The following is a 15,634-nucleotide window of genomic DNA, read 5'->3' on the forward strand; positions in this document are numbered from 1 at the left end:
TGGGAGGGTCACCTGGTGCAGCCTGATGGGTGGGGGTGGGGGGGGCGGGGGGGCAGGCAGTCTGGCCAACTTGGTCAAATCAAGCTTCTGTACCTCTGCCCGACGCTGACACCTCAGGTCTGGGTGTGTGCCCCAGAGAAATGTGCTGCAGAGTCCAGGGGACTCATAGGAGGCTGTTCCCGAGGCTCTCTGTGTGTGGTGAGGAGCTGGAGGAAACCTGGTGTCTGGCCATCAGCAGGGACAGGGGACAAAGTAGCCATATGTAGAATGACACTGACAGATCCTAACGTTGTGAGTGAAAACAGAAACGACAGAATGTACGGCATACTACTACTGACGAGAAGTTCTTAAATAAAAACATGCACACAAACCAACAGTATCTTTTATAAGAGCATTTACAGACAAAGAACCCGCGTCGGACCCCTCTGCGGGGTGGCAGCCGTGGGAGGGCGGGCTGACTGGGAAGAGGGACGACAGAGAGCAGACAGACCCCAGAGAGGGCCTCCGGGGAGCACCAGCCATAATGGAGCCCAGCCCAGGAGCTGCTCCCTCAGCCCTGTCCCAGGGCCAAGGAGCACACCAACAGCCAGGAAGTCGTGGAAGCACGTCCCTGGGGTCGGAGGAACCCGGCATGGGTGCCCGCACTCCGTACCTGAAACTCCTGTCTCTGTCGTCCACGTTGTCAGCGTGACTGGCTCTGAGGAGTGCGGGGAACTGCTCACACATGTGGTGTCGAGTCTAGAAGGCCTGCTCCCCGACAGACAGACAGACGGCCAACGGACAGTCGGCCACTCTCCAGGCACGTGCTTCTCCCTCTGCGGCTTCGCTGGGCTGCTACGGCCACCTGGTGCAAAGCTGATCCATTCACTCAAAGCCAATGAAAGAGCAGACCCGACACGGGCGAGGGTGACGGGCGGTTCTGGCTCCCTAGTGGGGAGTGTTCCTGTGACAGCAGGTCACAGCGCTTTACTCCTGTCATCCCCACGCCGACACTGTCTGTCTGCGACACAGACTAGGAAGTTTCATGCCCTTTCTTAAAACAGAGGCTCAGCACGTCGTTCCAATATTTTCAAGAATAAGGTTCTTTTTTTTTTTTTTTTTGCAGTAACATTGGTTTATAACATTGTAAAAATTTCAGGTGTACATCATTGTACTTCTATTTCTGCATAGATTACATCATGTTCACCACCAAAATACTAATTACAACCCATCACCACACACGTACCGAATTATCCCTTTCACCCTCCTCCCTCCCCCCTTCCCCTCTGGTAACCACCAATCCAATCTCTGTCCCTATGTGTTTGTTTATTGTTGTTATTATCTACTACTTAATGAAGGAAATCATACGGTATTTGACCTTCTCCCTCTGACTTATTTCACTTTGCATTATACCCTCAATGTCCATCCATGTTGTCACAAATGGCTGGATTTCATCGTTTCTTATGGCTGAGTAGTATTCCATTGTGTATATATACCACATCTTCTTTATCCATTCGTCCCTTGATGGGCACTTAGGTTGCTTCCAAGTCTTGGCTATTGTGAATAACGCTGCAATGAACACAGGGGTGCATGTACCTTTACAAATTGGTGTTTTCAATTTCTTTGGATAAATACCCAGCAGTGGAATAGCTGGATCATATGGTAGTTCTATCCTTGATTTTTTAGAATAAGGTTCTTTTATATAAAGAAGTTCGCAAAGAAAGCACACGGCCTGTGACTGTATAACTGAAGGGATGGATCAGCAGCTCTGTGCTGCGGTTTCGTCTTGATTCTGAACAACAGAAGACGTGAGCACCACAGCCTGGGACAAAGGCTTTACGATCACCGCCGCTAATGACACGGTTTATGTTCCAATCTGGCTTTTTGCATGTTTTATCTATTTACTAGGTTTCCTGGTTTGGGCCCCACTGGCCATGAGGAAGGAGGCCCCCACCCTCCTGGGGTCCACCTTCCGGAGCCACCCTCATAACGGGCTCTTGAGGGGACCGACGGGCACTGCAATTTCGGGCTTCCCTTGCGGCCGGGAGGGAAACGGGCCACTTTTAGAGTCCTGTTTGAGAAAGCGTACAATGAGATGGCTTCAAAGGACTGAACTGGTCGCATTGGATTTTTTTGTTGGTAAGAGAAATGCTCCTCAAATCCTTATCAAATCAATATCAAGCATTTATTCCGTGCTTGGGTGTGAAGCGTGCTGCCAGCTGCGGGGAAATCACCAGAAAGGCTATCGTGCATGCACCGAGCTCTCACTGCAGCTACAGCCCCATGTGACTCACCGCATCACATAACATGATGAGAATAACATCATGTTATTATCCTCATTTTTTTTTTTTAAGATTTATTGATTTATTTATCCCCCGCCCCCCCCCCCGCCAAAGCCCCAGCAAATAGTTGCATGTCATAGCTGCACATCCTTCCAGCTGCTGTATGTGGGACGTGGCCCCAGCATGGCCGGAGAAGCGGCACGTCGGTGTGTGCCCGGGATCCAAACCCGGGCCGCCAGCAGCGGAGCGCGCGCACCCAACTGCCAAGCCACGGGGCCGGCCCCTGTTATCCTCATTTTAAGGATGAAGAAACGAGGCACTTGCCCAAAGTTAAGGAATTGCCCAAAGTCACAGAGCTGGTAAGTAACGAGGCCTGGCCCTGGGGCCACGCTCCCCCTCTTAGACTGCACCGGGGTCACACAGGCAGGGTCAGCAACCTCTCTAAGAGAAGGTTGAAAGAAAGCTGCCCGAGGGGCGTGTGTGTGTGCGTGTGTGTGTGTGTGAGTGACAGAGAGAGAGAGAGAGGACCGTGCTCATAACCACGGTTCCTGTGGACGAGAACACCCAAACCTTCTTCTGGAGGGAGACAGCCAGGTAGGCATGTGTATCAGTTTCCTAGGGTGGCCACAACACAGTATCACGAACTGGGTGCCTTAACACAACAGAAACTGATTCTTTCATAGTTCTGAAGGCTAGAAGTCCAAAATCAACATTGTCAGGGCCGAGCTCCCTCAGAGACCCTGGGTAGAATCCTTCCTCGCCTAACTTCCTGGCTTCCAGTGTGGGCGCCAATCCTCGGCACTCCTTGGCTTTTGGCTGCATCCCTCCAATCTCTGCCTCTGTCTCTAAATGGCATTCTTCTCTCTCTGTCTCCACGAGGCTTTCTTACAAGGCCATCATTAGATTTAGGGCCCATGCTGATCCAGTGTGGCCTCATCTTAGCCTGATTACATCTGCAAAGACTATTTCTGGTAAGCTCATAATCACAGACACGGGGGTTAGAACTTCAACATATCTTTTTTGAGGACACGACTCCACCTCCAGCAGCATGGACGTAAAGATGATCTGAGAGGAGCCCCTGGATGTACTCTTTCAGGTATAAATGGGAGCTTAGCCAGGGCAGGTGCGGAATCTCCAGGGAGGCATAGGCCTGAGAGAAAGGGAGAGGGTGTTCAGGTCAAGGAGGAGAGTCTGAGCCAGCAGGGAGCTGAGCATGTGGATGGAGGGGTCCCCATGGAGTCAAGGTTCTAACAGTGGATGGAGCCAGATGAGAGAAGGGCTCCTACAGGGGCTTTGTTCTAGAGCAGTGGGTCTCAGACTCGAGCTCAGACAGAAGCTCCCAGGGTCTTGCCAAAGCAGCATGCTGGACCCCAGCCGAGTTCTGATCCAGTAAATCTGGGGGAGCCTGGGAACGAGCATTTTACTGAGTCCAGGTGATGCTGAGGCTGCTGTGCCCAAGACCACACTTTGAGAACTTCTCTCTAGAGCTGAGGGAAACCACTGAAGGTCTGGGGGGGGGGGGAGGAAGTGACAGGTAGCTCCAGTGACAGTCACTAGAATACAACTGAATAGGAGATTAGGGACATGACAATTAATTCTCTCCAAAGGCTCGAGGGCATCAAGAAGACTACAGGAAATGGAGGACTGTTGTCTCAAAGTCTGGTCCCCCTGGAGTCCCTGGCAGATCGGGTCACGACGCCTCAGAAAGTTACGGTGGCAGGTCCACTCTCTGCTTTGGGACGTGCGGCGGACAAAGTCCATGAGGACGCAGGGACATGGGGAGGAGGCAACTGAAACAGGGTTGAAGAAAACTCACCCCTCGCTTGCTGTCACCTGGAGAGCTACTGTGCAGGTAATGACATTTTTATCAAGAAGTTAAAACTGCACATTCTAATAGCCACTCTACAAAGTCATGTCTTATTTTCAGTAAAAAGCTGATTACTGTCAAACACAAAGCTTTGTCTTCATGTCACTGGATCAGAGAGTTTTCCCCCAGTGTGTGTCTGGACAACCTTTATATCAGATACACAGAGTGTTGTTTAAGTTGGTGAAATACTGGGTGTGAGTACTGGAAATAAACCTGGGGAACTTGGTGAGGGGTGGAGAATAGGTTTTTATTTATTCCAAAAGCCCCGTGGCTTAGCGGTTAAGTGCGCGCGCTCCGCTACTGGCGGCCCGGGTTCGGATCCCGGGCGCTCACAGAGGCACTGCTTCTCCAGCCATGCTGAGGCCACGTCCCACATACAGCAACTAGAAGGATGTGCAACTGTGACATACAACTATCTACTGGGGCTTTGGGGGGGGGGGACAAAAAAAAAAAGGAGGAGGATTGGCAATAGATGTTAGCTCAGAGCCAGTCTTCCTCAGCAAAAAGAGGAGGATTAGCACGGATGTTAGCTCACACACACACAAAAAAAACCTAACACTCCCTTTAAACTCACTCAAAAACACGACAAAAACTTGGAGCAAATGAAAGAGCAGGGATGGTGCCCCAGAGAAAGCGAGCTGTGGGCTGCTGCACAGAGACCATGAACACTGACCCTGGGGGCTCCTACCCGATCCTGCCGAGAGCCAATCCACAGACGGGGCCCTGATGCTCTGGGAGAAATGCTGTCCTGTGTCTCCTCTCTCTGCAGTTGGTGGCTAAGTATGGCTCCTCCATCTTGCCTTGGAGCACTGGTGACAACTTTAAACTTTACGGTTTCAAGTGGAGGGGTGGGCGGTGGGGACAGCTCCTGTCATCAGAGCTCTCAGGGATTCTAACCTCCCCTCTGTGCAGCGGGGCCTCCCTAGCCTAACAGACTTGGCTGTAAATGTCCCTTCCAGCCTTCACATTTGGTAGGAAAACATAAATGTCATGCCATTCTAGGAAAAGCAAATGGCTTCACTTTATAAGGTTAGTTTTATGAGTCAGGTTCAGTTGGAGACAAGTAAACAACTCATTTGTGGATAAAAATTGCTGAGCCATTCTTCTGTTCTGGACAGAGAGAGCATCGTGTATTGCATTATACCCTGGAATTATCTTACTGCATTTTCCTTCTCTCGGGCAATGCCAGATAAAGCGAATACATTTTTTTCAGCGACGCTCGGATCAGGCCCCATCCCGAGAGGTCCAAGGAGATCTTTGCACATGGACGCTTTCCTCAATCAGAGTTGGCAGGAGTGGAGAGACAGAGACAGAATACTGTGTGTCATTCTCTGCTCAGCCAGCTGTGGGTAGGAGTTCCTGGCCCTGCCTGAGGACCCGGAGTGGCAGTGGCCAGAGGCAGTGTCCCCTCTGCTTGCCTGTAGCTCAGGGTGGGGCTCATTAGAGAAAGCTGGCCTTAAGAGGGGCTTGGGTTGTTGGGTCTCCCTCCCTCCTCCGGAAGGGCTGGGAATGAGTCAGGGCCTGGCCCAGCCCCCTGTTCCCGAGGCCCAGTGGTCCCAGCACCCTTCCAATGACCTTTATTTTCACTTAACAACTATTTAGTCTTTGTCTCTTGCAAGGCCCTAGCCAGTGCAGTGGAAGAGATAAAGAGAGACTGACGCCTTCTGCCCCATAGAAGCAGACACACGTGTAGAGTGGGACTAAAGCTGGCTGTTGGGGTCGACCACAAAGCAGCCTACAGGCAAGCACCCAGATGGGCTGCAGAGGACAGGCGTGTTGGGAGGCGAGGGCATGACCGAGCAGTGCCACTCTTTGGGTACAGTCACATGTCCGGCGTGTGTAAGTACTTGCATCAGGTCACAGCCACCCCAGAAGCTGGTGTGGTAGGGTGAGTAATGGCCCCCAAAGATGTCCATGTCCTAACCCCTGGAACCTGTGAATTTTTACTTCACGTGGCAAAGGAGACTTGGCCAACGTGGTTAAGATAAGGATCTTGAGATGGATTATCCTGGATTATCTAGGTGGGCCTGATGTACTCACAAGGCTCCTTACAAGAAGGAGACAGGAGTGTTATATTCCGGAGATGCTTCGCTGCTGGCTTTGAAGATGGAGGATGGAGCACGAGCCAAGGAATGCAAGCAGCCTTTGGAAGCTGGAAAAGGCAAGGAAATGGATTCTCCCCTAGAGCCTCCAGAAGGAACGCAGCTCTGTCAATGCCTTGATCTTAGCCCAGTGAGACTCATTTCAGACTTCTGACCTCCAGAATTGTAAGAGAATAAATTTGTGGAGTTTTTTTACCTACAAAGTTTGTGGTGATTTGTTATAGCAGTGAATTACTGTGATCCTTCATGTCATGTTCCGTGTGGGCTGTCCGCTGGGGACTGTCGTGGATCTACATGCATCTCATACACAGCTGTGGCACAAGACCCCTTTCATAACTGGACTTGACTGGCTAGAGGCATCCTGCACAACCCTAAGAAGTAACCCAGAGAGGAGACTTGCTACAGCTGCTATCCCCAACCACCATGGGACCAGCTCTGTGAAAACCTCTTCAACTGGGGCAGCAGTGCAAAGGCACATAAATGCCAAGGCTGCGTGGGTGTGGATAAGTCTCTAGGGTGATCCACTGCCAATACACAGAGATCACAGGTCAGGCTGGATTTGGGCGATATTGCATGTGTGCGTGTGTGTGTGTATTTAACACTCTGTGGCTGATTAATATCAGTCATTTTAGGGCTCAGTATTTACATTTGATCTCCAGCAGAACAACCGAGGTCCTTTAAGGAAGAGTGTGCAGCCGAGGCAGGCTGCTGGTTAAATTCACAACCCACGACCAGTGGTCTTTACTTGGGGCCACTACTAACACTCTGGGATCACACGCATCCTTGGCTATGACACCAAGACAAGTGGAAAATGTTGTGGGCTGGTAAAAATTGTCTGCGGTTCAAAAACAATTTATCACAAGCTGGTTAAAAACATTCCTACTTCGTAGCTCATCCGGGTGCAGCTGGCTTGGGTGACTGGGGCAAAGTGCCCAGGGCCAGGTGGCCTTTCTCACCCATGCCAGACCCAGACTCTGCAGTCAGCGCCTGCAGACAGGCGGGTGCTGTGGTGGGGGCGGGGCGGAGACCTCGGGCACCTGCGCTGCTGCAGCAGAGCTGTGCCGGGAAGGGAGGAGGCTGTGCCTCTCTGTTGATCTCAGGGGTGCTGGGTTCCCTCCCAGGGCAGTGTGAGGCCACCTAAGAGCACCGCGCAGATCCCACCCCTATTCTCTCACAACGGCTGTAAAAGCACTTAAGTGCCTTCCCTGCATGGAAGTAAAGATTATTTCATGGTAGTATTTTGTTACTTATCTTTCCCCTCCAAACTCATGCAGCCTTTTTCATTCTTCAGTTTTTGTTTCTAGGGCCTGTTTTCCCTTCTTGCAAACAATCACCTCTGAATTATTGACATTAATGGAAACAAGACTTCAAGAAGAGCAGTAATTAGGTGAATTATGTTGTATTAAAGTGCTTTAGAGATTGAGGAGTGATAAAGGAAAGAAGCTGTTCTCAGTAGAGCAGGTGCTCTCTCCCGCCCGTGGCTGAGTGGACGGGCTGTTCTGCTGCCCGACGCTCAGCGGCAGCGCCCACAGCAGCCCAGCCGCCTGCACCCGGCCGGATGCTCACCCAAAGGCACTTGTTTTGCTCCCAAACTTGCTCATGCCAAGTGTACTTACTACCTAATTGCATAATTAAATGCTACGTAAACTGGTGAAGAGTGGGCACAAAAAAGACGTCACCTCCACAAAATCCACGTTAAATCTGTAGAAAGAATTGATAAAATCAAGTCTCTAAAACTCTTGCTCTTGAACTGGGTGTGGGCGAGTCAAGATGGCACAAGAAAGAGGAAAAACAGGTCAAAGTAGGAGATTATGCACTGTATTCATTGCAAGTGCTCCCTCCACTGGAAATAAAGCAAGAAGGAAGTCTGAGCTGACCCCTGACGGGCGTGCCTTCTTGCTAGACAGACTCGAGGCAGCCAGTGCCGGCCTTGCCCTATGCCAACAGGTAGGTGCCAAATTTACACTTATCGACTTCAGTCTAAATGGAAGCAATTAAGGGATGGACGTAACTTTCACCCACACTTGTGTCAGTTGTTTCAGTTATGTTTCTAACTACTGGTGCCGGCCTGGTCAGAGGCGGTCACCTTAAGTGACCAATCCCCAAACAATGGCCAATTCCTGAATGGCTTGCCTTTCTCATGAAGGATGTGCATACAGGATCTCAGCCAACCGGCCCTCCACGTGTCAGGGAAGGGCTGGTCTCTCACTTGCTGCTCGGGCAGGGGCCAGTGGTCCCAGGACTTGCTGAGTGGCCAGAGGAGATTCATCAGTGTAAGGGGCAGCCTCCAGAAGTCAGGAACGGGGTTGATCCAGGACACCCTGGGTAGCACAGGGACTCTCAACACCACCCCAAATCTCCCACCACTCCACACTGTGGGTCCTGGGGCTGTGCCACGTGGTATCAGAAAAGTAGGAGCCTCCTCGGTCGTGGAAGGGTAGTGTGTGGCCAGGAAAGAGATGGCATCAGGTGGGGTAGGGAGGGAACACAAGCCATGTCTGTGATCTCTCCCTACAATTAGTAAACAAAACAAAACGGATGTACACTGGCTCTTGACCATCTAGTACCGACTTCTCATACATCCCTGCATTTACTACCATGCTATTACTACATTTCACCACTAGAGAGCAACAGTGTTTCTAAAATGAGGGATTCTTGCAGAACCAAGAAATCACTTAGAAGCAAGAAATTTCAGAGCTGGAAGAGGTCTTAAAAATCATTTGGTTTCACTGGCTTCCAAAATTTTTATAGCTGAAACCCACAGCAAGAATCGCATCCTTCAAAATGACTTAGTTCATACATATATGTTTAAAATATTCTGAGGTACTACTTACTTACTCTTTCTTCTGCAATACACTCAATAGTTTGTATCCCAAACTATTTTATTAAAAACAAAACAAACAACAAAACAACTGTAAACTACTAAATTGATTTCATAACCCACGAGCAGACCATTATTTTGACAAACGCTGACTTGGTCCCAGCCTCTCATCTTACAAGGGGGTGCGCTGACCGGAGGATGGAGAGGGAGCCCTACCAGCTACACTCCCTCACCTGCTCAGCCACCTGCTCACCCCGGTCAGCCTGGGTGAATGGCGACATTGCGCAGCAACTGAGCGCTCACTCTGAAAGGCAGTGACTGGATAAAGATGCATACCCGGGTTTGGGGATCCCCCACGCTTCACTTCTTGTCAGTGCTAGGCTGCTCCTGTAATTGAGGCAGAAATTCCTGAAATCACACGCTGCAAGCTCCACGCAGGTGGTGTCTGCGCTCCTCATTCAGGCAGCTGAGTGACTGCTTCAAAAGACCCCACCCTGACCTGAATTAGGGCCACTCTATCTAGCCCAGTGCCTGGCAGAGAGCAAGTGCTGGGTGAGACGACTGCCCCTCAGACAGGACAACGGTCACTCATATCTCCAGACTTTACAGTCAGTACTTATGTCATCTCATATGACTCTTAAAAATGCCTGGCATGGTTGGCAGAGCGTGCATTATTCCCATTCCAGATGAGGAAATAACCAGAGACTTACATGACCTTCTCTAGGTTGTGTGGCCCGCTGGATGTAAAGCAGGGGCTGGTACCCGAGTCCTCTAGGACACCCCACCAGCTGGTCCCCCATATTCCGGAAAGGCACCCATGGCAGTTTCCCAGCAGGCATCAGCACTGGCTCTCAGATCCCCCCTCCTCGGCGTCTGCCACCCCCAAGGGTCCTGGCGTGCCGCGGCCACCAGTTTAAGGCACACCCCACCCCGGGCTGCCTTGGTCACCCTGGGAGGGGGCCCTCGACAGTGGTGATGTTTGGAGGAGGCAGGGGAACGGAGGAAAACGATTTTAACTGAATTCCTGGGAGAAACTGAAACCTCTTTAGTCCCTAGAGATTCTTGGCCCTGAAAGTGACTGAGTTCTCTTCCTTGGCTCCTTAATTTTAAGACATTTATAGCCATTTTTGGAGGAAATGTAAAGGCAGACCAGATGACATAGGAAGTTATTCTTTCTTAGGGTCAATGCCCTGGACTCATCTACTATTAACACCGCCTCCTTCTCACGCATGCTCGCCTGTAATTGATTCACCAGCCCCTCCCCCCTTTTTTTGGCTAAAACGTAGGGTATCTTTAAAACTCAGGAACATTATACTGTTAGAGATGAAAAACAGTAACTGAGCTCTTTTTGGATGACAAAGGGAATTTTTACTTAACTCAGGTTTTGAGAGCTAGTTTGATTATTTTGTGAAAGATGCCAAGTATTTAACTTTTTTTCAAAGGAAATGCGTGAAAATGTAAAGCATTTTATTATTTTTTTATGGTCTTGGAAGGAAGAAAAAAATTCCCAGAATTTGAAAAGTGGTGTACTTTAGAAATCTGAGCTTGGTTTCCTGTAGGGGGTGCTCCCTGCTGGTAATCGGGAGCAAACCGTCCAGACCCGCCCTCTCTGGGCGCCGAGGTGGCGACTCTCCCCCTGTGGGAGGAAGCTCTCAAGCTCTGCTCCCCCGTCTCCTCTGCTGGACTAGTAATGCTGAACTTTTTCTCCCTGAGACTGCAAGGATTGTTAAAACAGGCGACGAGAGGTTGCCTTTTTCTAGGCACAATTGGATTTCATCCTTCATAAATCTAGCCAGCCTGGGTGCGGGGTTAAGCCTTTGAGGAACCAAGGCTGAGCTTCGAAACGGCTTCCCCGCCCCTGTCTAACGCCAGGTCTAGAACAATCTAAGAAAAATCCTACTGCCGCTCTTTAAAACTACCTATTTACACTCCATACTCAATTCCAGATTCTTTGAGGCTGCGTCTGCAAGCTGTGTGGAATATTTGGGGATTACTGGAAAGAGCGGCCTTACTTTTGGGACAGACTCAGTGTAGTTCTGTAACTTTTGTAATCTTCTATTTGAAGAAGACAGCAACGTTGCTCCCGAGACACGAAACGATACCCACAACTAGCGCCTGGAAACCGGCGAGCACACGTGGAGCGAGTCCTCACTCCGCTCCCAGAGAGCAGCCCCGGGCCGCTGCCCCGGCAGGTGGGGGCGCGGCCGCGGCAATTCCCGCCGCGCGCCCCGATTAACCAGACGGGCCGCCCGCCGGCCGGCGCGGAACGCGCTTCGGTTCTGGAATCCGCCCAGGTCGCGCCCGCCGAGAGCACCCCCACAGCAGCCAACTCCGGTCCCCCAGACGAGCTCCAGCCCTGCCGCTCGGGCCTGTCCCTCAGCGTCCCCAGGCGCCTCTTCCCCAGGTGCGGGAGCGGCCCTGTGAACAGCCCGGGCGCGCGGACGCCGGCGAGAACGAGCGCCCTCCCGCGGCCGCGCCCCCGGACCCCCCGCCCGGACTCGCGGGGCCGGGCGCACTCACCCGGGCGCGGCCCTCCTGCACGGCGGCCAGCGCTCGCAGGGCGCTCGGCGAGCCCGCGCGGAAGTTGAGGAAGTGCAGCGCCGCGCGCGCCGCCTGCGGCAGGAGGCCCCCGGGCCCCGCGGCCGCCGCCCCCTGCAGGGCGAGGGCGAGGGCGAGGGCGAGCGCCGGCAGCGGCGGCGGGGCGGCGGCGGGGCGGAGGGGCGGCATGGACGCGGCGGCTGGCGCGGCCTCGAGGACCCGGCTCGGGGCGGGCGGCGCGGGCGCGCGAGGAAATAAGCCGGCGGGCCCTCCGCCCCGCCCCTCCGCCCGGCCCCCGCCGCCCCGGCTCGGGGCCCGCACGCGGCGGCGCCTCCGCGGCGCGGGGCGGGGGTCTGGCCCGGGCGCGCAGGCAGGCGCACGGGGGGCAGCGCGGCCCGCCCGGCGCCACTCCGCGCCGCGCCCCAGCCCGGCTCGGGACCCCGGCGTCTCTCCCCTGCGGTCGCTGCGATTGCGCAACCCTTCGGGTTTCAGAGTTCAGTTCTCCAAGGCTTGGAGCTGTCATTTCCCAGAAGATAGAAGAGGGGGCGGGTGGAGACGGGGCGGGACGCAGCCGGAACTGAAGGGGGTCACAGTGGCACAATGACCTTGGATGTGGGAGGCGTCCCGGGGGAGCTGGGGCTGGACAGGAGGCTGAAGTGGTCAGCAGGGCAGAGTCGGATAAGGACCGACAGGCGCCACCGGACGCAGAAGCGAGTAGATCATGGTAACCCCGGTGAGAGGCGCCTTGAAGGCTGGCGGGGTGAGGCGTGGGTGGGGCTTTGGGGCCGCGGAGGCAGCGAGTGCTGACAACTCTTTTCAGACACGTGGCAGTGAAGGGATGAGATGGCCACTGTTTTTAAGGCACAGACAAGAGAGAAGGCCCAGGAGAACCAGGGCTTAGAGGGCAGGCCTGGGACAGCGAGCACTCGCAGCATCCTGTTCTCCATCTCTCCGTTTTGTTCGGGGCACCACCCCTCCCCATCGTCCGCAGACCCCAGCCCAGCTGTGGAGCTAAAAGATGAGCCATCTCTGAAAACAGCCTGGCTCCCGCACTTCTGCCTCCGGATGCTGTCCATCTCTCGTCTGTCTGTCTTTCCTTCTGCAGATGCTTTGGGGCCCCCTACTCTGCTAGGGGAACTGAGGGGGAATCAGGTCAGCATCTCTGCCCTCCTGGAACACACCTTCCAGGCCAGTGGGGCCCAGACAATCACAAAGGCCAGAGGATGTGCCCTATGTTGGACGCAGTTACCTGCTGTGGAGAAAAATTAAGCCCCGAAGGGGATGGGAGTTAGGAGGTGGTTCTAATTTTAGATAGTGTGGTCAGGGCGGGCTTCACGGGGAAAGTGACAACTGAATAAGGAGCTGAAGGAGAGAGGGAGCCAAGTGGACCTGTATGGGAAGAGCACCGTAGGCAGACGCCGCCGGCATGTGGCATGTTTGAAGACCAAGTGCAGCTGGGAGAGAAGACAAGGGGGAGGGTATCAGGATGAGAAGGCAGACGGGGAGTGGGGGATGGGGCAGACCACGCAAGACTGTGCGCTTGTCTGTCTGGATGTGCCACCTGGAAGTGCACCCTAACTTGCGGGCAGCCTGAGAATGAAGCCCATTTGAGAATGGCTGAGCAGAGAGAGAGCGAGAGGCGAGGAGCCTGGGTTCCTAAGGACGGTGCTGAGCACATGCATCGACTGGTCCTGGAGCTCCTTCCTTGTTAAGTTTATTGAAGCTGGAGTTTATGCTTCCTGCCTTCAGAGGCAGCCTGACACGGATCATTATCTCTCTAGAACCTTCAAGAGGTTGTAGTAGTAGGCTTCTGGAGAATTTATCACCTTTGGGTCTTATAAAGATTAAATTTTCCTTACTTTATTTCAGTGCTTTGTCCCCAATGAGTGTTAGACTGCTTTCAGCTGTAAGTAACAGAAAAACTAATTAACACTGTGGACTATTCAGTGGTCTGGAGTGGGAGGTCTCAGGGGTGGTTTGGTGATCCAGTGATTTTTGGAAGGGTTCAGGTCCTCTCCATCCTTCTGCACAGCTGTCCTCAGCTGGTTGGCTTTTTGTTCATAGACTTGTAGCTTCTTGATTATAGAATGGCTGCTACAGCTCCAGACATCACATCTTCACATGCTGCAACCAAAGGCAGGTAGCAGGGAGTAGGTTGCCAGGGTGACAAGAGAGCTATATATCCTGCACCTGTTTTTTTTTTTTTCCCCATCAGGGAAGAAAAATCTTTTCCAGAACATTTTCCTCCCTCCCTTCTCCCCACCAGACCTTCTCTTATATCTCATTGGCCAGAACTGGATCACATTGGCAAACCCTAGCTGCAAGGGAGGCTGGAAAAAGCAAGCATCTGTGTTTTTTCAGTATCTATTGTGGTGGTCTGGTCTATAAATTAGGATTAAGTTTGGCTGCATAGAACAAAAAACCCAGTGACACTGGCTTAAACAAGAGGGGAACTTAATTCTCACATAAAAGAAGCTGGGGTGGGGTGGGGCTGGTAGGCAATCTGTGGTTGGTGTTGGCAAGTCCATGAAGTTGTTAGGGGTCCAGGCTTTCTCCAGATCTTCACTCCCACATCCCGAGGGTGTGCCCATCCTCAGAGTCCAGGATGAGCTCTAGCCCTCAGCGTAATTCCTTTTATGGACTTCCTAGAAGCCCCTCTGGGCACTGCCACTTATCTCTTATTGGCAAGAACTTAGTTGCAAAGGAGGCTGGGAAATGTAGTCTTTACTCAGGGAAGCAGTGTGCCAGGAAAAAAGTCAGATTTTGTTACTAAGGAAGAAGATTGTGTCTTATGTTGGGTGCCCCAGAAGCAGGCCCTGAGACAAGGATTGTGTGCAAGTGATTCATGAAGGAAACACTCCCAGGAGAAACCAGTAAGGACCTAGATGGAGGGCAGCAAGCAAGGCTCTCAAAGTTCCATGAAGGGTCACTTTACCTGATCTGCAGGGGAGCTCTGGAGGTAAATTGCACCTCAGTTGTCCCCACCCAGGCAGGGGATCTGGGCTGCCACACTTCTATGCCTGTCGGTCATCGGCCAGGGCCCCCCTGGTGACATAACCCAGGCACTTCAGGTTCTCTTTATGTGGGCACAAAGGGGCAGTAGCCCAGGGACAGGCCTCCTGAGAAGAGTCACAGGTCCCCAGATTGGAAGCAAAAGCACCCCATGTGGTAGGGGCAGGGTCTGGAGGGGATCCCAGGGACCTGGGCAGAGCCCCAGGGGTCCCTGCAGGGAAAGTGGGTGCCAGGCAGGTGGCATCTCTGTCTCTTAGGTCAGGAGGGAGGGGTGGGAATGGCCGGTGGCCCCATGAGTGCTTCTGAGACGGTCAGAGCCACGGAAGTCATAAACGGGGGAGACAGACACACGGAAAAGACCAGGGGCCTTGTCCAGGGTCATTTTGTTAGTAGTGATGATAACTACAATTGGGGAAGATTGATGTTGATCAGGAACCCACAGTTAAGCGATTTTAATTACAGCATTCATTGTTTGAACAGATTTTCTGGAACACAGGAGAATATTTCCTTTGCTGAGAACTGTGTGTTCACGTCCTTTGTCCATCTATCTGTGGGATTGTTGGATTTCCAGCTGATTTGTAGAAGCTCTTTAAACACTGAGGGAGTCAGGCCTGGTCGTCGTGGGTATCACTCATGTTTTGTCTCAGTTCACATACAGTGTTGGTGTGTGGATTGTGCTATTGCGCCAAACACCGTGTGCATGGGTGATATGGTTAACTGCACACCCCATCTCCAAGGGGCCCGTCCTCTTGGGTCACATGTACCCCCTCCTGCCCCGGTATTTCCTCTCGGGTCGTCAGAAGACTGCCCCCTGCAGCAGGGAGGAACGTTGCAGTGAGCAGGTTCCGGCCCCCAGCCTCCATGCAGGGTAGATGCATCCCCGCCAAGACGGTGCCACATGTCAGTTTCCTAGTTCCTTAGTCACTGCTCAGTGTGTCGTGAGCATTTTCTTAAAGAGAACTTGGTTTGTGTTTAAGAAACGTAATGGTATATAAAACTATAATGACTTTTAATCATATGAAAAGATATTCAG

The 15,634-nt window shown here is 52.6% G+C and overlaps 1 protein-coding gene across 1 annotated transcript in view; it reads right to left on the reverse strand.

The window, feature by feature from the left end:
* RARRES1 (retinoic acid receptor responder 1) overlaps window positions 1-11,791 on the reverse strand; it is a 29,099-nt gene extending 17,308 nt beyond the window's left edge. Inside the window, exon 1 of the mRNA XM_087440115.1 lies at window positions 11,572-11,791. Coding sequence (XP_087296241.1) covers window positions 11,572-11,778 — 207 coding nt within the window. The 5' untranslated portion in view covers window positions 11,779-11,791. The remainder of the gene's footprint in view (window positions 1-11,571) is intronic.
* Window positions 11,792-15,634: the final 3,843 nt, after the last annotated feature.

This window comes from Ceratotherium simum, chromosome 15 (genome assembly GCF_057802395.1).
Source record: "Ceratotherium simum simum isolate JZ-2026a chromosome 15, ASM5780239v1, whole genome shotgun sequence".
Classification (NCBI taxonomy): domain Eukaryota; kingdom Metazoa; phylum Chordata; class Mammalia; order Perissodactyla; family Rhinocerotidae; genus Ceratotherium; species Ceratotherium simum.